Source organism: Rhinopithecus roxellana, chromosome 4 (assembly GCF_007565055.1).
Source record: "Rhinopithecus roxellana isolate Shanxi Qingling chromosome 4, ASM756505v1, whole genome shotgun sequence".
NCBI classification, from domain to species: Eukaryota; Metazoa; Chordata; class Mammalia; order Primates; family Cercopithecidae; genus Rhinopithecus; species Rhinopithecus roxellana.
Genome location: NC_044552.1, coordinates 53407110 through 53430594, shown reverse-complemented (window position 1 = coordinate 53430594; position 23485 = coordinate 53407110). Strand labels below are relative to the sequence as shown.

At 42.8% G+C, this 23485-nt stretch overlaps 1 protein-coding gene across 1 annotated transcript in view; it reads left to right on the top strand.

Moving 5' to 3' along the window:
* Positions 1–5404: 5404 nt before the first annotated feature.
* The window catches only part of TFAP2D (transcription factor AP-2 delta), a 60732-nt gene continuing 42651 nt past the window's right edge, over positions 5405–23485 (top strand). Inside the window, exons 1-5 of the mRNA XM_010364284.1 lie at positions 5405–5951; positions 6975–7472; positions 10937–10997; positions 20794–20959; positions 21129–21247. Of these exons, the coding sequence (XP_010362586.1) occupies positions 5913–5951; positions 6975–7472; positions 10937–10997; positions 20794–20959; positions 21129–21247 (883 nt within the window). The 5' untranslated portion in view covers positions 5405–5912. The remainder of the gene's footprint in view (positions 5952–6974; positions 7473–10936; positions 10998–20793; positions 20960–21128; positions 21248–23485) is intronic.

The window sequence follows — 23485 nt, the reverse complement described above, 5'->3', positions numbered from 1 at the left end:
GTTATCAAAGAGAAGACTTCAGACGAGGGAGTTCTCCCACTTAATTTTCCACTAATTCGTTCGCAAGGCTTTTTAATTGCTTGCAAATGCGTTTTCTCTATACGATTATGGAATCCGTGTTGCCTGTCGCCTGCAAGGCTAAGGAGGAATACAGATCCGTGTTAGACTTTAAACAAACAGCCCAGGGGGCGGGATAGGGTGGTGAAGGAGGAGGTTTTGAAAAAAAGAAGAAGAAGAAGAAGAAGAAGAAGAAGAAGAAGAAGAAGAGGAGGAGGAGGAGGAGGAGGAGGAGGAGGAGGAGGAGGAGGAGGAGGAGGAGGAGGAGGAATAAGAAGAAGAAGAAGAAAGAAAAGAAAGGAAAATGAGTTTAAAAAAATCAATGACAACCCTTAAACTAAAATGACTGCAGAGTCTGTCAGAAATGTTAATTTCCCCTAAACATCCTAAAGCTCTTTTTAAAAATGGCCTGCCTTGCCGGGGCGCGGTTGCTTACGCCTGTAATTACATCCCAGCACTTTGGGAGGCCGAGGAGGTCGGATCACAAGGCCAGGAGTTCGAGATCATCCTGGCTAATACGGTGAAGCCCCGTCTCCACTGAAAAATTAGCCGTACGTGGTGGAACGCGCCTGTAGTCCCAGCTACTTGGGAGGCTGGGGCAGAAGAATCACTTGAACCCGGGAGGCGGAGGTTGCAGTGAACCGAGATCGCGCCACCATACTCCAGCCTGGGGGACAGAGACTCCGTCTCAATTAAAAAAAAAAAAAAAAAAAGTCTCCTTTTCTTGTTTGCAATTAGGTAACGTTTTACACAACAACGTGGTCCTTCTGTCATAGAAAGTGGGATGGGTGTGGAATACCGAGAAGAAGTAGAATAGTTATCAAATTTGATTACTTGATAATTTATTAAGAATCATCAGATTTGATAACTGGAAAGGGGAGGAATCTTTCGAAAGAGACCCAGAGTCGGCATCAGCACAAGCCAGAAGGAAAGGAAGCAATCACTGGGAGGGGAAACCTCGCATGTCTGCGCATGAATGCTGTTACCATGCCTTTTCTCTCCGAATATTCCCATCCGTACAACTGGATCGAGTTTTTGATTGCTGTCTCTGTCCAGAATTGCCCTGATGTTTGGAGCACTTTTCTGTCTTCACTTCGACTAGTGAGGAATAAATGAATAAACTAGGGGTTGGGTTACGGCATGGTGAACCCAATACACTCTTCTTCCACCACCGGAAGTATTGTCCCCATCCGGTCTCCATAGAAGTGACTGGGAGAGGTTAGGAGCTTAGAAGAAGCACACCACAGGAGGTCCTTGGACTAGAAGCCGTTTCTGAACCGTTAGAATCCTGAGGGACTGTGAAACTCAGACCCCAGTATAAAAGGGCCAGAGGGTTCCCTCTGTGGTTGGCTCTAGAAGACCCCAGACTGAGTGCCTCTTGGAAGCCTACCAAGTGGAGGCACTGAGAGGGCTGGGGATTCTCAAAATGGTGAAAGGGTGTCCCAGGGCAGATGGAACAAAACACCCCTAGATAGGTCACAAGAGTCCTTTGGTTACTGTGGGTTCTCTGAAGGCACCTCTGCTCTTCATGTTCATCCAAAAAAGGAGTGGAAGGAAAGAAGCTGGAAGCAGTAAGGAGAGGTGCTGATTTTCAGACCTACATATCTTGTTTTGCTTTGTGGAATGAACATCCTTCACCTATATGGGATCCTCAGTGCTCCACTGTTCTTTCAAAGACAGGGCTTTGTGACCATGGAAATTGTTTCCTTTTGTGTAAATTCATGTCTGGTTATAGAGCTGCATCTCCCACTGGAGCAGAATACACTAAATTTCATTCTTAGACAACGTACACACATGCTTGCTTAAGGCATAAGTATAAGAGATTCAATCCCGCCTCTATCTACCTTTTGTTAAAAAGGAAGAGAAGGAGGGAAGCAAGGAGGGAAGGAATAAAAGAAAAAAAAACAGGGAAAGAAAAAGAGAAGAAATGAAGGAAGAAGAAAGAGAGAAAGAAAGAAAAGGGGAGGGAAGGCAAAAGTGAGAGAGCAAAGAACATATTCTGGTTGATTCATGTGTCTAAATACATCCAAGAAAATATTTTTGTTGCAAAATGCCCAAAATAATTCCAATAATTATTCCATTTTGCTCAGTATTATATAGGCAATATTGTGGGAGAAGTGTATTCAAGCAATAAAAAAACAAAATCAATTTGCAATAGCAGAGGAAACCCTAAGTACCAAAAGAAAAAAAAAAAGAAAGAAACCTGAAGAAATACACATTTATTAAAGCTAAGGATAGGCATGAGTTCATTTGTAATTGTTCAGCAACCTCAAACACAGAGTGGAGTGGCAAACCCTTTCAGTGAAGATGTTTGAGATTGGATGAAAACTGGAGTGATATGAATGACACTGGCCTAAAAGCCCAGGAAGGAATTTGCGACTACCCCAAAACTCTTCCAGCTCTGGACCCTAAACAAGACAGTAATGATATATATAAAGATTTCTTTGCAGATTCCTAAAGTGACTGCCAGAAGACATTCCTTCCTGGCATGTGGAGCATGGAACCAGAAGGAAGAACAGGAGCACTAAGTGCTGAGGAACAACCTTTTCAGCTTCTGGGGTGCAAGGCCAGCAGCATGTCCACCGTGCTCTTGCCAGCTATTTTGAGTGACTGATGCCGGCCTGGCCTCTGACTGAGGCTGGAATGCGCACCATGGTTTCCCTGTTGGAGGGGGCCCCAGGCAATAGTCACGGAGTCTCCAGAGTGCTGTGGCCAGTTAATTTAATTACGCCACCCGCTGGAAAATGAATGGCCAATCACTCTCCGGAAAAGAAGCAAAACAGAGAAAGAGGAATCAACTTTGCTAAAATGCCCAGTCTTTGGGTCAAGTCACACACTTATTAATTGCTCAAGACTATTAATTGGATGGGGGTGGTGTCTGACAGAAGTGAACGCTACACATGCACACATCACACACACACACACACAGGCACAGAACACACCACACACCTGCCTCAATGAGTTTCTTTAGAAAAGGGGCGCGCTGAGCAACCCCAGAGCAGATGGAAGGGAGCGCTGACCAGTATGTGCATATGGCATGGATGATTTCCTCAACTTTGTTTCTTTCAAAGGGAAACAGCTTTTTTATTTTTTTTAAGTTGGGATGAGGTGGGAGGGAGCAGTTGGCCAAATGAAGTTTCCATGCAGTTCAGATGCTGATGTGGGAAGCCAAGACATAGGGTTAAGAGAGACGCTTTCTAAGGTGGTCAAGGGCCCTGGCAAAGGAAATCTCGAAACTAAAGGAGGCATTTTATCCTTCCTGCTTCATTTTCCTTAAGTACAAAAGAAAGGTTTTTTTGTTTTGTTTTGTTTTGTTTTTTTCTCATTCTTCAGTATCTTTAAGTTCCCCTCAAGTCCACAAGAGTTCAACAAGTACATAAGTTAAACCCTAAACATCACTCAGGAAAGTGAACCATGAAAGTGGGGTTAGGGGGTGGAATGGGATGATTTCCAGTTAGTTGGTGATGTCCTGATGTTCACAGGGTCCGGGCTACTGGAGGTCATTTCGTGGGGTGTACTCAATTCAAGGCTAGAGCTCATTACCAAGACTATCATAAAGCTACATCTTCTGAGTGTGGTGGCAGGGGTGAGGGGGTTATGTGTGGCTCTTATTCCAGACAGGGACAAACATGTGGACCAAACACGCTGGGCCAGCAGGCAGAGCAGGCGGGCACATCTTCCTGAGCCTCCTCATTGCTGTTCCCCAGGGAGAGGGTTTTATGTCTGCTGCCTGGACCTAAACTGGGAAAAGAAGGTACTTTCACCTTCAGTGAAGATGTATCTGACAGTAGAGGGGTTGGGAAGGAGATTGCAACTTGTCTGAGAAGGGCTAGCCAATATCATCCACCAGGAAAAGCACACTTGGGCATTCCCCAAGATAACCTGTGAGTCCTACATATTCTTCCCGGGAGTGGTCTGCACTTTCCCAGGGACTGGGGTGCCTGGGTTAAGGTCGTGGGGGCAGTCTCCACCTACCAGAGATGATTAGATTAGTTATTTTCTCTCTTGGTAAGCTATGGAGGCCCCACTCCCCTAGAGCCAACAGCACTCATTTTACCCCTTTTACTTAAAGATCAAGTTGGATATTCTTCCTTTTTGTCATCATTGGTCTCTCAGTCTCCTTACCTCATTAGGCCAAAATATGGAATTTCAAGGAGGGTGGTGGGGCGGGCGGCACTGGCACACCTTGAAATAGGGAGCAAGTGTTGGCTGCTGACCCCATGAGGGGCTGAAGAATCGTGTATCTCCATTTCAGACAATACATTTCAATTCTTGTCGTGTGCCTTTGTCCATTTGTATAAAGCAAAGAGCTCTGAGTGACAGCCCCAGTTAGCCTGCATGAGCAGATCCTAATAAACCCTCCCAAACCCCAACCTAAAAAAAAAAAAAAAAAAAAAAAAAAAAAAAAAAAAAAAAAAAAAAAAAGCCACATGCCTGTTTGCCTGCGGCTTATTATTAAGACACCTTCTCAGCTTAAACACTTGAAAGCAAACCAAATGAAATGGCAATTAAGACTGAATTACCCCTTCTATCTATGAGATGAGTCTGTGGGGCCAGCCAGTTCTTTCCTGTAATATAGACATTGAGGAGCAAAGCCTCAGTATTTCAGGTTTATAGCCACCACCACCCCCTCCAGGCACTAGACAGCTTGAAGAAGGAACCTGAATTTTGAACGAAGGAAAGCTCAAAAACTGTTTGAAAGTCAAGAAATCCACTGAAGAGATGGAAATAGGTGTGCACGGCTTCCTTCCTGCCCTCTATTTATAAAATATAACTTCCAAGCGTTTAAGGGTTATTTTGGGGGTAATGGTGTTCCAAAACCTAATGCTACTGCTAAACGGTCTACACCCCACCACCACCAGTGCTGTTTCCAAAAGGAAAGAAGAAAAACACAAAAGAGGAGGGATATGGTTTGGGTTGGGGAGTGAAAGACAACATTTTACCTAAATGTAGAATCTTGTCTCAAATCTTTATTCCCTTGCATTTTTCCTAAATGCATTGCCAGTTACACCATTTCCTGATGATGGAAACTTGGGACTGTCCATCATCATTATTTATTTTTAAAGCTGCTGAAAAGTGTAAGCCACCGCCTGATTTTGCCTTTCAAAAAAGGGGAAAGAACCCAAATTCAATGTAAATATGGAAAGACCAGCATTGTTTCCACTTGGGCAAAGGCAGACACCCCAATCTGGGCAAAATTGATTCGGGTGGTTGTTGGAAAAAGCAGCTTTCAGCATCTAGGGAGTGGAACCAATAGGAATGAACACTTACCCATATAAAAGGAAGCTTTAATTAATATATATTTCTATCTCTAATATACATATATTGGAGCTAGATATCTAGCTTCACAATAAAATGTGTGCAAATACTCTCCACAGAGATGAGTCCCCACCTCAGTCGGTATAGAAAAGCATGATAAAGGTTGGAAAAAATGGATAAAAATGTTGAAAGAACCTCCAGTTCCTTATTAGGCGAAGATACAATATTTATTCCTTGTCTCCTGGGATAAATCTCTTCTGCCTATTGTCCTCCCAGTTCTCAGTGCTGATGCTTAATTTTCAAAACTTCTATATTACCAAGGGACCTACGACATCAGCCAAAGAAATACTCAGCAAGTACAAAATCTGTTCCAGGGAGCTGCTTTTGTGCAGAGGGAAAATTTTGTTCCTACAGGTTTTTAAGTGGGTACGAGGCAAGGAGCTATCTGATCCGGGCAAAACCATTACAATTTAGATATCTATCTATAGAACATTTTTTTCCTTTAAAAATTGGAAAATACAAGAACTTTGGATTTTTTTTCCCGATTCTTTTTTTGGAGGGGGAAATTGCATCCTAAGCTTTCGGAGAAACCCAACATGTCAACTACCTTTCCGGGACTAGTCCACGATGCCGAGGTATTATTACTTTTTTTTTTTTTTTTTTTTTTTTTTTTTTGAGCGCGCGTGTGTGTGGCGGCGGCGGCGGTGGCGGCGGCGGTGGCAGCCTCCCCTGTCTCTAATCTATATTGGACCGTTACGTTTAATTATAATCTGCCTTTCGGGGGAAGTTAAGGAAGGAAAGGGGAGAAAGTTCGTTATGACATCTGTCGCCAGGGAGGGCAACTCTGTGCCACGTTAAGAAACATTTGCCATAATGAGCGGGAAAACATAATCCTAATAATAAAAGGGAGGGGGGGCGGTGAGGAGAAAGAGATAGAGACGGAAAAAAGATTCTCAGAAAAGCAAAGAAAAGGGACTGATGGGGGAGCAGTAGGTGGACAAGGGGGATGGGGAAAACGCACCCCTTTTGGAATGGGCTTATTCAAGGAAAGGGAAGCAGAAAAGAGGGAGTCGGATTCCCTCCCTCAAATGACTAAGGAAGGGAGGAAGTTGAACGATTTGCACACTGGATTTTTAAAAATATATGGACAATGATTTTGAGCAGCCCGGGCCGAACATCTCGGCATAGACAGGCGCAGAATTTCGATGCTGGGATCTAGTTGGAGAGGCAAGGCGGCGCGGGCCAGCGCTCTTTTCGGGTGGACTCGTTCCTCTGCTACCGCGCCCCCGGAGTCAGTCGCAAACTTGGATCCCAACGCCAAGCTCCCTGCACAAGTTGGGCAGGGGCTGTGTGTGTGTCTGTGCGTGTATGTCTGTGTGTGTGTGTGCGTGTGTGGTGTCACCCGCACCTATATAGTGTGGGGGATTTTTTTCCGCTCTCTCGACTATGAGGACGAGGCCGCCCACCCCCAGTTCGCCTGTTTGCAAAGGCTCTCTGGTGAAGACGCTGAGACCTGGCTTCGGCTCGGCCCGAGTCTTACGCGCTCGCTTTCCTTGGAGTGCCAGAGAAAGCTCCTGGCTCTGGGAGAGCGGCGCCTTGGTTGCAAAATGACAAACCTCAAGTTTTTCTGCTCTCCCTTTTCCCCCTCTTCCTTCCAGATACGTCACGACGGATCAAACAGCTACCGTTTGATGCAGCTTGGCTGTCTGGAGTCCGTAGCCAATTCCACTGTCGCCTATTCCTCCTCCTCTCCTTTAACTTACTCCACCACCGGCACCGAGTTTGCGTCCCCCTACTTCTCCACTAACCACCAGTACACCCCGCTCCACCACCAGTCCTTCCATTACGAGTTTCAGCACAGCCACCCGGCCGTCACCCCCGACGCCTACTCTCTGAACTCGCTCCACCACTCGCAACAGTACTACCAGCAGATCCACCACGGGGAGCCCACCGACTTTATTAACCTGCACAATGCGCGGGCGCTCAAGTCGTCCTGCCTGGACGAGCAGAGGCGGGAGCTGGGCTGCCTCGATGCCTACCGCCGCCACGACCTGTCCCTCATGAGCCATGGCTCTCAGTATGGAATGCACCCAGATCAAAGACTCCTGCCAGGGCCCAGCCTGGGGCTGGCCGCCGCGGGAGCAGAGGACTTGCAGGTAAATAAGCATGCAGCGAATTTGTCTGCTCCCTCCCCTCTTTGCCCTCCCCCTCCCGCCCCATTAAGACTCCGACTGTAAAGCGTCTCTCTCTTTTCTCTCCTCTCTCTCTCTCTCTCTCTCTCTCTCTCTCTCTCTCTCACACACACACACACACACACACACACACACCCCACTTATGGAAAGTTATCAAAACAATTAGAGGAGGAGTGTGCCTGTTCTGTTCCTCTCATTGGATCCAGGCATTTCACCTGGACGCGCGGGAGTCAGGGCGGCTGCGGCCCTCGACCTTTGGTTTGTTCTCACAGAAGTCTTATGTGAATCAACGTTTGTGACCCTGAGGGAATAAGGTAGAGGAGATCGAGAAGTCTGGGGTTGGGCCAAATGGACTCAGAGTAAGACCCAATAAACTGATGACCAATCGTACCCTCAATCTCCACACTTTACAGGGTCTTCCGAGGCGTCCCAGGTGTTTGTCTCAGACTGAGCTTGTGGAGATTTTACTACAAATAGGCTTGTTTTAAGAAAATTGTTGGGAGCAGAAGTTTCACCAAATTCACTAGATATCTATGGAAAGTAAAGAATCGCAAATGAAAATCTCAAAGGTCTACCCCAAGGAAATAATCTGCACAGTGCACTTTACCGGGGTGTAGGTTGAGTTCAATTCTCTCTGCCTGATGTGCACTCAAAACTGCAGCCCAGTTAGGTAATTTACAAGTTTATTTTTGCTCTTCAAGCCATTACATTTTATGTAAAATGCACCTCCTTAAAAAGACAAAAATGAGGCAATAAAGGTAGCGAAAGAGGGGAAAAATAAAGAAGAAAGGGAAGAAGGAGAAAAGGAAGGAAAGAAGAGAAAAAGAAGAAGGAAGGAAAGAAGGCAGGTATTCAGACACTGTGGAGGCCATCACTCAATCAGATGATCCCTCTTCTATTTTATTTCTTAACACATGTTTGCACATTCTTTGCCAACAATAGAATTTATGAGTGTGCAATTGTGTTGCCATAGGCATGTTTAAAACAAATGAGCCCATAAATACCCAGAAAAGAATTCAAAAGACCCGTATTTTTAGCTCTTTTTAGCTGAAAGTGCAGTTCTATCTGTGAGTTCCTACTTTTTCTGTCTGCACAAAGCTGGCCACGTTCTTCACACTCTCCAGGACAAATAGGGAAATATTCTAAGAACACAAGTTGGAGACGTAAGAGATCCCTTGTTGCGCACAGAAAATCTTTCCTCCTCATTTACCTTTGAGCAAGAGATTATTTTTAAATTAAAGTGAAAGCCCTTACAGTTCCAACAAAGAGCCATAGCAGTAAGATCGGTTCACAAGAAAAAAATTTGGCTGCATAAGTCTTGACTTTCTACATTTATATTCACAAAATAATTTTATACGCTCAGGGCATTTTTACATTTTTCACAAGGATCCCCTTATGTCTCAAGAGGGAAAAAATCTGCCATTCAATGCTTAACTCAACTAAAACCTATTTACTCCTTTTAATAGCCGCGTCTGTTGCTGATTTTTTTGTATCTGTACAAATTTTTTTTCTGTGCTAGGCACAAAGCCGGGCATTTTTCAAAAGAGGGGATTAGAACATTTGCAAGCACTAGACAAAGAGCGAATCCCGTGCAAAAGGACACCGTAGTTTATCCCATTTTCGACTTAGTGCCATTCAAATGGTCATTTATGCAATGTCATCCGACCAAACAACATGTTTTACTTGTGAGGGAAAAAAGTTTGTTAAGTGAAGAAACCAAGGTTCGTTTCTTCTAAGAAAATAAACATTGTAACCGTGCGCCAGAGAGTGGGAGGAAAAGTAGTTCACTGCCTTGGAGAGCTTTGAGACCGTTTATCATTTACATTTCAGATATTTTGAAACCTTTTCTTCAGCCTATCTCTTTTTCCATATACAAATGTCCCTTTTCTCTTTTATTACTCATATTGAAGCAAGATTACTCTTACTAAGGGACACACTCCAAGATACTAGAAGAAATATAGTACTGTGTGTGATATACGTTTATACCCTTACATAGATATATCCATGTATGTATATATCATAATATATATCCATCTTTATCTATCTAATCTATGAATGCTATATAGCAAGTTTGTAAATCTGACAAGTTATTTTCTTCCACTGTTCTTGCACCAAGTTGGCAGAATGAAAAAGAAAGAGACATAGCTACTTCTAAAACAAGAAATGGGGAGGGATTGTGTGGGAGAAACCCGTCTCTCTCCTTTTATTTCTTCCTTTTTAAAACATTCATCAGCATATGCCTCATTTCAAATGCAACAAATGTAAATATACTTTTCCCTGCACAGAATTTTAAGTGAAAGTCCAATGGTTTGGAGGGCGGTCTAAGTCTGCCTAACAGATGCAAACAGTCTTGTGGCTTCAGTTCCATCTTTGAGTCCCCTAAAAAGATTTGCTATGGCCAACAAAGAAAACTGTCACACCTTTTCCCATCACCGCTTTAATTTATGCTCAGTCTCCAAGTTTTTTTTTTTTCATATTGATTTGATAATCACTTTAAGGCAGAACATTTAAAATAAGAAAGAGCTCGTGAGTAGGTTGAAAAGGGGGGTCTTACAGGCCTGCTTCAATATGGTGAAAATGGGGAGGCGAAAGGGAGCCAGGGTTGTAAAGGTTGTTTTGTAAAGTGGGTTTTTATTATGCACCGACTCTCTCCGCATTTACTTAACTCTTCACGGGCTGTTGGGTAGGTTAACACCCTTCAAGCCCTCTTTCATGTCCAATACCTCGTTTGTTTGTAAAGGAAAATGAGCCTTTAACACATTTCGATTTGGGAAAAAAGAAAAGGACAGACAGGGAGAAATTTTTATTTTTCTTAATCAAAAATCAGCAAACCCTTTCCATCTCTCCAGCTCCAGGGATTCCTCAATCCATTAGGATCGTGAAGGTCTACAGTGAGTGAACCTGAAGGTTTTTCCTTCATAAGGTCCATTTTGGGTGGCATTATAGGATGTTCCTACAGTTGGGGTAAAACAGAACCTCTATAAGATGTCCTGAATCCTGCATATGAAATAGTTCCTCTGTGTCCTCAAGAAACCCACAGTCCCAGACTTGACACTCTAGGTGTGATTTGCTCTACTCAGAAAGTGCTGAGTGTACACTGTCTGTATATATGCTGTGTGTCTTGATGGGGACTCAAAGGGCTTCTCATTCTCTTATGCCAAGATGAAAGACTCCCAGGCACTTTGAAGTGTAATATTGTATGGTGATGTAAAATGTATACCTTAAGATTTATACAACTTTTAGATTGTGGTTTTTCTTGCAATTTTTAAAAAATTATGTTTGCTGGAAAGCTTGCTTCAGCTCAATGCTTGCTTTTAAATGTCTACTGAGACAGAGTTCAGAGATGGGCTAGTCTAAAAGACTTCACCTACATGGTCATATATGTGAGTATCCATTTAAGTAATGTTATTTCTGTTTATTTTATTAAGGGCTCTGTGGAAGCCCAGTGTGGGCTTGTTCTCAATGGCCAAGGTGGAGTGATAAGAAGAGGTAAGTAACAAGTAATAACATGCTAACCCTAGACATTCTTCTCCTATCTGTGACTTTGTTTAGAAGATCTGGTTGTGCTCAGATTCCTTTTCTGATGATTAAGAAAACAATTATACTGAGTCAATTATTCTAGTCCAACACTGGCATATCCACATTTAAAAGCCTCCTTTCTTCTATTAAGGTTTAAACCCAGGCTGTGCCCAGAAGGCTTGTGATAGGAGATATTTGTTGCTCCTCATAGACCAGTAACAGAATCAAAGTTAGAAGCAGAAGGAAAGAAAAAAGAAAAAGGCAGAGAGAGAGAGAGAGAAAGAAAGAAAGAAAGAAAGAAAGAAAGAAAGAAAGAAAGAAAGAAAGAAAGAAAGAAAGAAAGAAAGAAAGAAAGAAAGAAAGAAAGAAAGAAAGAAAGAAAGAAAGAAAGAAAGAAAGCTTCTCACAGCCCCTTCCCCCAGCACTAATACCACATCCTCAAGCAGAGTTTCTTTTTAGCCCTAAATGTGCTAGCCACAGCCTGGGTGTTTGAGGTGATGGTGTTAGCTTGAGGCTTTGAAGGATTCTGTGAAAGGCTAGATCATTGAGGCTTTAGGGGAGGCTAATGAAACACCAATATTGTAGCTGCCCTTATTTTTCTAAGTGTCCAGAACATTTCTTTCTTTAAGGGAGGGTAGGAGGAGGAGGTGGTGTTAACTGTACTGGATAAAGCTTTCTTGTTCCCATCTGTTGAGGGAAACATCTGAATCCAGAGTTATCCATGGAGTTGGAAGGTGGGGGAAGGCAAGAGGAGAGGAGAGAGCTGTTGCTTTCAGTTCTGGCACTAAAGGGGGCTGCATCTCAGATGTTCCATTTTGACAAAAGGTTTTGAACTATGACGTTCTCAGGGCCTTGAGGCAGTGCAGATTTTGCTAGCTTCCCCTACTTAACTGTACCCAAAGCTTCTGAAGTTTATTTTCCTAGCAAGCTGAGTAACCCGAGCAGCACACAAGGCAAGAGGGACCAGCTGTTATCCTAACTTCATACGAATTAATAAGATGTGGTCTATTCACCAAGACTAATTCCTGCTTCAGGACCACAGTTGTCTGCAGTAACGGAACACTAAAAACTGAGTCTATTCTGATGGGACCAAATAAGTGTCCTTCAGCCCCTCTCCATTACTTTGAAAGTTTCTTGAAAGATTTGCTTTTCTGGATAGAGAGATGTGCTGGTAGAAATCAGTGATTCTTTCATATTTAAACTGCAGATTTTACATCCCAATGTCCAATGTAAACTCCATTTAAACTGACGGGGAAAGAAAACAAAGGGTGCTTTCCCTTTGAAACTTGGGTATTGTTCTAGTGGATGTGGGTAGTTTACATTAAATTTAAAAGAGCTACTCAACTCTTGTTGGTTCACCCTATCGAGATTAACACACACACACACACACACACACACACACACACACACACACCACACACACACTAGTGGTATAGCTCCATAAAGATTTTTTAAATGAGGAGTATTAAGCTTGCCATCCACGCTGGTACTCAGACGTATTGAAATGGAATAAAATAGGCTCAAGACTGATGAATATTGAATGCACGCTGTTGGAGGAGGCAAAAAGAAAATTACACAGTGAACAGGGGACCAGGTGAGATGTGCTGATCAGGGGTCTGTTGGGACGGGTAAAAATAAGGTGAGGCAAGAGCACTCAGGGCGCGTAGAGAGATCGGTGGTGCTGAAGGACAGCGCCACTAATTAGGTACGGGAGCCCGCTTCTCCCACAGTCGGCCTTTTGCTACTGCAGTTTTGCATTCAGTTCCACACTTATACGAAGATCACCTTCTCGTGTGCTTGGAAACTGCATCTGAGCATAAGATATCTGACAGAGGGTGGAATTACTTGAGGCTGAGGAGGGAGCTGGAGAGGAAGAGGCTTTGGAATCAATTGAATTTCTGGGGAGAGATTTATTGGACACCCTCTCACCCCCTCACACAATTCCCAAGAAAGGCCAAAGCTCTTAAGTATCTCCAAAATGTTAGCTACTTTATCGGAGTCACAGAAATTATCCTCCTTAGGTGATGCCTTATTATTCCTGTAGAATTCGGTCCCTATTCTTTTCACCTAAAAATCGTCGTTGAATCTGCTACTTGAAACCAAATATTGATGTCATATGAGAACAGTGAAGCTACAGAGAGAAAGGGAATGTAACTTGGGGTTTACATCTGTCTTGTGTGACTAAATCCCCCTTCGTAGGAATTCAGATTTTAAGCTGCTGAGTTTATTCGATTTCCACGTGTCTTAGAGAAAGGCCAGTTAACCTAGTTGACCCGTGGAAAGGAGGGTGTGTGTCTATACGTGCCTGTTTACTCTGAAACAATCAGTGTTCATGACAATTTACAAGTGGGTAGCAAGAAAGTGTATTCCCAAAAGAGGGTGTATATTTTGCTGCAGCCTGCCCAGCCCCTCATCTCAGAACTCCCTTTCACAAAACCCTAAAGAAGCCTATTTTCTCAACTGTCATGATAGTACACAGGACCCCTAATATCAACAGCTCAGACTATTTGTGTTCATCAAAAATCAGGAAGACATTAACTCAAGTGCTCTACTATACTGCAATACTTCATATAACCCAATATTGTCTAACAGCTGAGATAAAATTGTGTTTCTTTTCCAGTTCATGCTTTACAGATGCCCCACCACATAAAACATAGTTTATTGCAAAGCACAACATTTCACCATTTTCTCTTCTGCTAAGTTCCCGAATCAATTTACATTTCTAATGGTTTCTAGAATGTACTATGGGAGAAAAAAAAAAAAAAAAGATTCCACTTTCAAAGACCCCAAATGGTGTTCTTGAAGAAATATAGGTGCCTATGTACTTTACATGAGTTAATCACGGACATTGTCCTGGTTTGCAGTGGCGTGGAGGGCTCGGGCGTTCTCAGTTGTTCTTTACATTTGGTGACTTCAACTTGTAAAGAACAAAATAGCGTCGCCCTGACTCACTTTGTTAAGTGGCAATTACATTATTTTAGCCTGTAATGAAGGCCCGATAGCCAAAGACTTCGTGGAAGAGGGGGCAGCAGCGAGGTAATTACCACCTAGATAAAATATTTGCCACCGCCTCGGAGGCGCAGCTCCCTGCGCGCTCACTCTCGGTTAATGGTGTGCGCGATTTTGCCCGCAGCTCCGCCACTCCAACCATCAGAACCAATAATCTTTACTTTACCCTGTGCTCGCGTATCGATAGCTTCTTTCGCCTCGGGCGTAGGCTTTGATATGTTAATATTACTGAGTAGCAAATTCTGCAGAGATCATATTAATGTTGTACGTACAGAGTGGAGCTTTGCCTTCGTTGAATATTCAGATACCGGGTTTCAAAAGGCATCTCTTGAAGAAATGAGGCTTCTATTTACAGGAGTCGTCTGTGTTTTTAATCATTAAAAAAAGAAAGAAAAACCCACTCTTTTTTCCCCCCTGAACCTTCTGAGGCTCCCTTATGGCCCCCTCCCCTTTGTCAGACATCGGTCCCTTTCATTTCTTGCTCTGAGTATTTAATAATAAGTGAACAATGTTGATGACGATGGTGATTATGAAGCTCATAATAAATGGATCCATATTGGAATCGCAGGGTAGGGGTTCAAGTGGATGGTGGCTGTGGACCTCAGAAATGGGCTAGATGAGAAGAACTAGCTTTTCCTTACGTGGGTGGAAAGTGACATTTTGGCCCTGGTCTCTTTCGTGAAATCGGGATGGCAACTAAAAAGGGCGGGGGGGGGGGGGCGGGGGGCGGGAGAGGAAAAAAATGAAAAAAGTGGAGAGGGGAAGCGCCCTTGTTTCGCTTTGTGATCATTCTGCCTTGCAGCCCCAGGCTAATTTCAGAAGCTTAAATACTGCTGTAGCCTCTGGGCCACGCGAAGAGGGAGCGGACCCGGCCATGGGCAGGCAGGAGAGCTTTCCTGATTGCCCGTGGCTACACAAAATACAAACTACTTTGAATCAAAACATTTTGGGGGAATTAATATGATCTGAACTCTGCACGTTTTAAGAGAGTTTGAGTTTATCAGATCGCTTAGAGGTGACTGGCACGCCAAAGCAAAGGCATTTACGCCGCGGTATAAACATTGTCAGGTCTGATTTAATTTCTTTTTTAAAAAAAAAATGCTTCCTTGAAATGCTTGAAATGGAACCTTAGCTTCAATTGCCCAGTCTGCCAATAACAGAGTAGAAGGACCTGACCGCTTTTCCCTTTAGCCGGCCTCAAGGCCGGCAGCAGGCTGCTTGGCAGGAGGACGCGGTTTCCTCTGCTTCTCTGGGTTTCAAGAAGGCGCAGAGCCTAGGAATCCAGGTTGGAGAAAACCGTTGGCTCTTTCAGCAGCTCCTGAAGGAGTACAATTGGAGGAGTATGGGAAGCTTTGCCCTTCTTCCTTTGTCCGTACTCTTCGGATTCCAGATGGACTACCTGGAATCTCTACTCTGGCTAGCCAAAACTCATCTCTATGGTTCATCCATTATGGGTGAATATAGAGCCGGAGATACACCTCAAGCCTCGCCTGCCTCCTTGGTCCCCAGTGCAGATTCTGCAGGTTTGAAATTCAGTCTCCTTTATATGAAAACTAAAACTCTTGTACCAAAGCATCCAGAGGCATGATTTGTTGGAAATCTTTTTGGGGGTTGGGGGTTGCAGAGGGGAAGAACAGCCTACAGCCTTTTCTCTAATTTCTTTAACTGCTTTGAAAATCAACAGAAGCCAAAACACTTTCTGCACTGGGGAATGGGGATTAATCTCCCCCCCATCCCCGCCATACACATACCCTAATATACACCATTACACACCTACCACATTAAAACAGCCAGTCTCTTCACGCACACCTCTCTTTCTTTTGTTCTGCCTAAAATCTACAAAAGAAGAAGCTCATTCGGCCCTGGTAATCCAGCTACATCTGTAATGTTATACCCTTCCCCCAAACAGCACAATTCGTTCCTGACACATCATCAAAGGCCTACTTGATTCCAATTAAGTCCGCATCCTTTGCTGTTTGATTACAATTAATATCTGCTGCCGTGGGGGAGGGGTAACATGGGGGAGGAGGGTTAGGAAGGGTAAGAGGCTAGAGGGGAAGCAGCCGAGAATAATTCTACCCACGCAACTCACAGGTGCACCTCGCAGAAATGCAACCGCAGAACAAACAGGGACAGGAAACTCTTGTAATCGCTTACACATTTTTAATGTGTCAGAAAAAAACGAGCGATCACTGGAGATGAAGAAGGGGAGAAGAAAAATCCCTGCCGTTTGTATTTCTTTCATTTGAATTGTAAACATCTGTTTGGCTGTAAGGCGAACAGAACATTTATTTTGCTCTCAAGATTTGGTCTAATTATGTCAACACCGACGCTACGACGAGTGGGGCGGTGCTGTGGCTTTGGAGAGGAGGCGCGCACCGGCCCAGCGCCCGGAAGCCCTCTAGGAAGTATTGATCGCACCTGCAGAGCGCGCGGGGCCTCTCGCCACAGCCGGGTGCGTTCTGAGAGGGGGGAGGCGCGGAGGCCGTGCGTGTGGCTCAGAGGCAGATTTAGAGGCTCCAGGGACTCGTGGCTCCTTGGAGACAGCCGCCGCTGTTTCCTCTGCCCTAATAGCCTGGGATGAGAAGAGAAAAAGCTCACCCAGGCGCCGGCGCTTGTCTTTCCCATCCAGTTGCAGCACAGACGGTGGCGGTGTGTGTGTGTGTTGGGGAGAGCGGGGTGTGGGGGGATTTTCTTGTCCTACTCCGCAGTTCACACCCTGCAACGGGGTAGTTGTTTAAAAAATATAAAAATGACGGGGTTGGGTGGCCTATAATCAGGTTGCCAAGAGTGCGTACATCCATTTCCCATTGCATCTCCTTACAAGGTGGGGAGATAAGTAGAGCAAGTGTGAGCGTCTTCATTGTTTAGATGGACAGACTGAGACCCAGAGTCATTCGCCCAAAGTTTCATGAGTCGCTAGTTGGTCAAATTCTTACTCGTAGACCAGTACTCTTTCCACTGCTCCACACTGTCTGCAGACACTTGTCCAGACTTCCCCAGCTATGCCAAGGCAGCGAAGGTAGAGCCACTCCATGCCTCTTCAAACCGAATAAGATCTAACAACATATGGCAGCTGGAGGATCTGCATCCATGTATTTTGTGCCTAGTTTTGTCACACCTGAGCCGGAAGTCTCTGGCTGACTTGTTCCTGCAGCTATGGCAAAGTTATCCCTTTTATGAAAGCCATGTCCTAGGCAAAGGACCTTGAGTAGATAGTTTCTGATTTCCTACCGCTGTTACCATAGCTACCCATCAGAATTTGCAGCATCACTGAAAATAGAAAGCCCTATCTCCAAATTCCAAGTTTAAAAATAGTGAACTTTGTGAAAGTATTGCTTCTGTGAACTGTATATGGAAAAGGGATGAACTCTGGGGAAGTTCTGCATGAATACACTGGCTATAGAATCAAAGAGATTCCTAATTGGGGTGCTGACTCTAGAATGATTATCACATAATTTCAGTAAGAGCTGACATGCGACACAAGCACCATGAGGAAGTTCAACTAGTAACACTGGGGATGACTACTGTAAATGACTTGGTGTGGGCCAATGTTTCACAACATTCTTCTTTGAGATCTCATCATTACCATCTGTAGTCTGGATTCCCTTAAAGAAGTATCACTCTCTCAGTACCTTCAATCTAGAGACAAAACCCTGGTGATATTGACCTATTACTTTCTTCCACCTCTCTAAAGAATAAATCACTGAGAAGAAAGATATCAGGTTCCCCATGTTGCTGTAAACTCTACAAGTTGCCAAATCTTTAGCCAGGACTAGAGAGTTCCCCAAGGCTGCAGCAATGCCAAGTATCAAAGCAACAGAAATTCCCTTTAAAGATGCTGTGACATAAAAAATAAAAGACTCTATAGTTGATGGCTAATCCTGAATACAAAATAAATCCTTCAGGCAATTTGTGTGTGCATAAAGCATACTCTTAATATGCAGCTTGTGTAACTTACCTAATAAATGTCTACTCCAGCATAAGCCAGAAGCTCAACCTAGATGTAGGAGAGGGAGACTCTGGGCCCAGGGAATTGGCGCGTGGGTGGGTAGCAGACTCAGTGGTTTCCCTGGGAGCAGCTGGTTTTCAACACATAAGGTTCACTTTGCCAAAAGTCTTCCAGTTGGGGAGAGCCTGATCTAACAAATTCTTTTAAAAATGATAATCATCTATATCTCCCTAAATTAGGTTTCTAATCCGCTGAAGATTAGTAAAGATAAAGTTCTAAAATTGTATTATTCCCTACCCTTAGCATCCAAGCAAATAATTCGTACATATACTCAAACGCTCTGTTCTCTCACTCATCATAAACTTGAAGCTAACTGGCAACTGGGTGAGATTCCTTGTGTCCTCATTTGTATACTGGCTAGTATGCAAGACAGGAAAGTTTATTTAAGAATATAAATTTGCTTATGATTCATAGTGACTGTGAGTAGAGATCCATTTTTAGAAGAGGGCTATGTGAATTTTGCATAAAGACATTGATTTCTGTTTGTTTAATATATTTGGTTTAGACTTACCTAATTCCTAAAATAATCAGGATCATAATTCTCACAGTATGACTCTAAAATACAGATTCATTAATACCTACCTTGCTTTCCTGTTCATCTCAAATTTTAAGAAGTCATTTAAGAATTTATTTTTGAAATACATTTTGCATCTGTAAGTACAGAGTGAAACTGATAACAAAAGTGAAATCGTAGTTTTAGGTCCAGGAATCTGGGGCAAATTTTTATTATTGTATTTTGGCTTTAAACTCACTAAGAATATGAAGAGGGGGAAATCACAGGAGAATTTGATTTTAGCTCCTAAAGCAGTTGTTTACATGGTTTGCCGTTGTATTGGCTACAAGTTTGATGTCAAGAAATGGATTTTAATTTGACAATTGAGATTATGAACTCTCAGATTTCTAACTGAGAACAGGTTTTCAGGCACTAGCATGGAGGTTTTGGCAGAGTGCACAGGACCCAACTTCTAGCCTGAAAATGGTTGGCTACCCTGACATTCCCACTGTTTACTCTCCTGGTTTTTGTTGGTTTGTTGTTGTTGTTTTTTGGAGGGGCTTTAGAATGCTTAGGGAGAAAGACCTTGGTCTCCAGCACTTGCAGGGAAAACTTGGGTAACCAAAAGACAGTCAGGGAGAATTCCAGAAGGTACAGGGGTAGAAATATTTTAAGAGTGGGGCAAGGTTAACTTTTTCTGTCTCCTCAGGTTTGGGATCCCTTTGCCTTTTAAAATGTCCTCCCAGGTTCTTTTGCAACCCAGCCCAGGGAAAATACCAGAATCTGAATGTCAGAATTTCTACCACCAATGTAACATTCCGTATGTGCTAGTTAGTAAATGAGGGTAGGAGATACCTGGGAGGCAAGTGGTAAGTCCTAGTTCAGTGCTTCTCAAACTTTAATGACCACATGAATTATCTGGGGCTCTCATTAAAACGCAGATTCTGACTCAAAAAGTTTGGAGGTGAGTCTGAGATTTTGCGCTTCTAAAATGCTGAGAAGTAAAAATATTTTAGACAATGCTCTTCTACCCATTTTTCTTCCCCCACCTACTTTTTTAAAACCTCTTTTCTCTCATAGAACTTGTCCCTTTTCTGGATATGGGTTGTAAGATTGTCCCTAACTGAAGAAGTAAAAACATGATCAAAAAGCCAACTTTGAATTTGCCTCAGACCCTTAAAAACTCTGCCTTCAGATTGCTCAATGCATGAGGCAGTTTTGGATTCTGGAACTGTATAGACACCATGCTAGTAGGGTGGACATTGGCTCCAAAGTCTTGCAGTGGAGGAGGAACTGGACAGTGGGAAATGCTTCTCAGAGATGATCACCCTTGGATCCTCAAGTCCTCTTCAGTTCTTGTTGACTGCCGGAGGATAGGAAACATATACTGTTGTTCCTGGAGGAGATTGAAACTCAGGGGGCTTTCTGGAGCTTGGAGACAGAAAGCTTCTGTTCCAGGAACCCCAGCATGGCAATATTGCCTTGATGATTTTGCTACTGACAATTATATATTTTTTCTCCCTAATAGTAATAATGACAATGAAAATTACAACATCAATATTATTGTCAGCTAACATTTAATAATTATTAAATTATTAATAATAATTAATTACTGTGTTCTAGGTATTTTGCTAATGTTGAGGGCTGGCATACAGTAGAGGTATTTAACCTACCATCACCTGTATGGATTAGAAATTTTCAATGAGTAACTGGTTTTTAGCAGTGCCTGGGAGTGAGTGACTGTGGTGCCTTTAATTGACAGATGGATAAGGAAAATATGGCAGTTTTCAAACACTTTGGAAAAGACAGTAATTGTGGATAAAACGTTTCCATCCATTGTGTACATTGTGCATCTGTGTGTGTACATAAACACACACAACCATGTATAAGTAATACCTACTCCTTGTGAACTTAACTATTGGAATTCAGGTTTTTAATTAATTGAAGTGTTTCTTAGTGTGAATGTTGCAAAAATTAACACTGGTGAGGCAGTCTACACTCCATAGGATGCCAATGTTTCCTAACAATTGTACACTCACAGACATCTTCACAAACATTGAAAAGACACGACCCTGAGTAGTATTTGAAAGAACATTCAGAACAGCTCTCCGTGATGATTTGGGGGATATATAAGTACAACTGTTAGTTAGCATGTATCCCCAAATCCAGTACAGTCTTTTGATGTTAACTGCCTCTCATGCAGTTAGCTTCTTTCACTGTCACTAACATGTGCTATACTTTTTTCTCTCAAGGTGGCACCTGTGTGGTCAACCCCACAGACTTATTTTGCTCTGTCCCTGGCCGTTTGTCCCTTCTTAGTTCTACTTCCAAATACAAGGTGACCATTGCTGAGGTAAAGAGGCGCCTCTCCCCACCTGAGTGCCTCAATGCTTCACTCTTGGGAGGCATTTTGAGAAGGTAAGACAAAGCTGTATTCTGGCACAGAATTTCTAACTGATACCATACCCTCAATCCTTAGTCATAATGTCTCCCATCTGATAGTGTATTCCCCATGTGGTCAAGTCATCTCATAATTTTCATCAGAATGTGAATTTTCAAAACCTAGTTTTTGTTTGTTATTGTACAGAGCAAAATCGAAGAATGGGGGTCGCTGCCTGAGAGAGAAATTGGATAGGCTTGGCTTAAACTTACCAGCAGGAAGACGGAAAGCAGCTAATGTCACCCTCCTCACTTCCTTGGTCGAAGGTATGACTTCTCAGTTTAGCAAAATAATGCTGGAAGGTTGGCATGTCTTTGAAACTCAGGTTTGTTAGATTACGCTGTTTTATTTTTGTCTGTACCATTAAGCAAGTCAGTTAACAGTTAAGGTAAATTTCCTAAATTATCTTGACAATGATGATTCAATTAGACTTAATGTAAGATTTAGATAATTCATAAAATATCATTTAATTTACTAATCTTGGTAGTAATAGGAAATAAGACAATGGAAGTTTTGGGTACTTCTCCAAATAGCCTCTAAGTAACAGCAACATGAAATTGGCAGTGCTCTTGTCATTTGCATTATTGTTTATTTTAGAGTTTAAGTAAATCTAACTTAACTCATTGTAATTCAGTACAACATGATCTACAGGAGAAATAACCCTTTATGAGGAGTTCACAGGGGTCTAGGCATGATAATGAGACTGAAAACGTACTGTATTAATCCTAGTAGACCTCTCTAAAGACATGGTGAACTTTTATAGCTGTAAGGGTGGATAAGCTCAGCTCAGTTGGAGAGAGGTTGAGGTTAACCAGTAGTATAGAAAGAGAAATGGAAATAAATGTATTCCCAGAAGTTGTTTTTTATCCAACTTACCTTTCCCTTTTATTCTCCTATTAAGGTCTAAACTTTACCTATTCTTATTCAATCTTCTTTTAAGGAGAGGTATTATTGAAAGTTTTTTTTTTTAAATTGTGGGGAACTTTTTGAATGTCAAAGGAAAGTTCTGTCATCATGCAGAATGCTATTGTTTAAAATATAAAAGGCAGAGGACTTTTGCCAAGCCTCACCTTGAACATACTTGTGTTACTTCATGCATTCGTTATTTGCCTATATGGCACTGTAGGAAGTAATGAGTGAAACACAAAACCAAATATCTATAATTTTTTCAGATTTTCAGTATGTAGCATTTACTGTACAACATTGAGAAGTAGTGTGTTCTTGACATTTGTCTTGGCAGAATTGTTTTGGTGATTTTGTTCTTTTAATTTTGTTGTTGTTGTTGTTGTTGTTGTTGTTGTTGTTGAGACAGAGTCTCGCTCTGTCGCCCAGGCTGGAGTGCAGTGGCCGGATCTCAGCTCACTGCAAGCTCCGCCTCCCAGGTTTACGCCATTCTCTTGCCTCAGCCTCCCGAGTAGCTGGGACTACAGGCGCCCGCCACCTAGCCCGGCTAGTTTTTTGTATTTTTAGTAGAGACGGGGTTTCACCGTGTTAGCCAGGATGATCTTGATCTCCTGACCTCGTGATCCGCCCGTCTCGGCCTCCCAAAGTGCTGGGATTACAGGCTTGAGCCACCGCGCCCAGCCAGTGATTTTGTTCTTAACAGCCATCTTTGCTGTGTTCCCTGATAGTAGTCATGATAATAACAACCACAACAATAGTATTATTGACAACTGACATTTACTGTGTTACTATTACCATGTTCTAGGTCTTGTGCTGTGTTTGCCTGTGTGTGCTGGTACTAAAGGCTGGCATATGGTAGATGGCTGTAACCTATCATACACCCACACTGGGGAAGAGCAAAGTAGAAAAAAAAAATGACTAATGGGTTGATTCCAAAGGGAGACAGATTTCTACTCATTTTAAGTAAAAATGTGGGTAAAATTATAGTTATCGTTGTTTAAAAATACAACAAAACACTTGCTCAGGATAATGGAGGGGATTCAAGAATCATATGGATGGTAGGACTTGAGTAGTCCTCAAACCCAACTCCACAGTAGAGTCAGTTGAAAAGGTTTCTTACAAAGTGCCTGGGTCTCATCCCCAAATCAACTGAAACTCATTCTGTGGGGATGGCTTAGGCATCTAAAGTTTTTAAAACTCCCGAGGTGATTCTGATGTATAATGATGTTTAAATATCATTGATTTAATTGTTCCTTGGAATCCTTTTCACTACCCAGGATGATTGTTTATGAATGCTCATGAAATTTCTAACTGGTGTGAAAATTATCAATCCCAGTAAAGACTTTTCTCCATGCTGTCTATGAAAGTACTGGTCAGTACAAAACGGAAGAGCCACAAAAAGTATGTTCACAATTCTTACTGATTTTTATGGTAGCCAAGAGCACTGGAATATCCTGTGTGGGAATCGTCAATCTGTATTAGCAGCAAGGGTGCAGGTCAAATATGTGGAATCCTAGGATGATCTCTGGAGTCTTACCATCCTACTCTTTCAGCATACCTCTCCCATCCCAAAAGTGCCTGACTTACGTTCTATTCCTGTG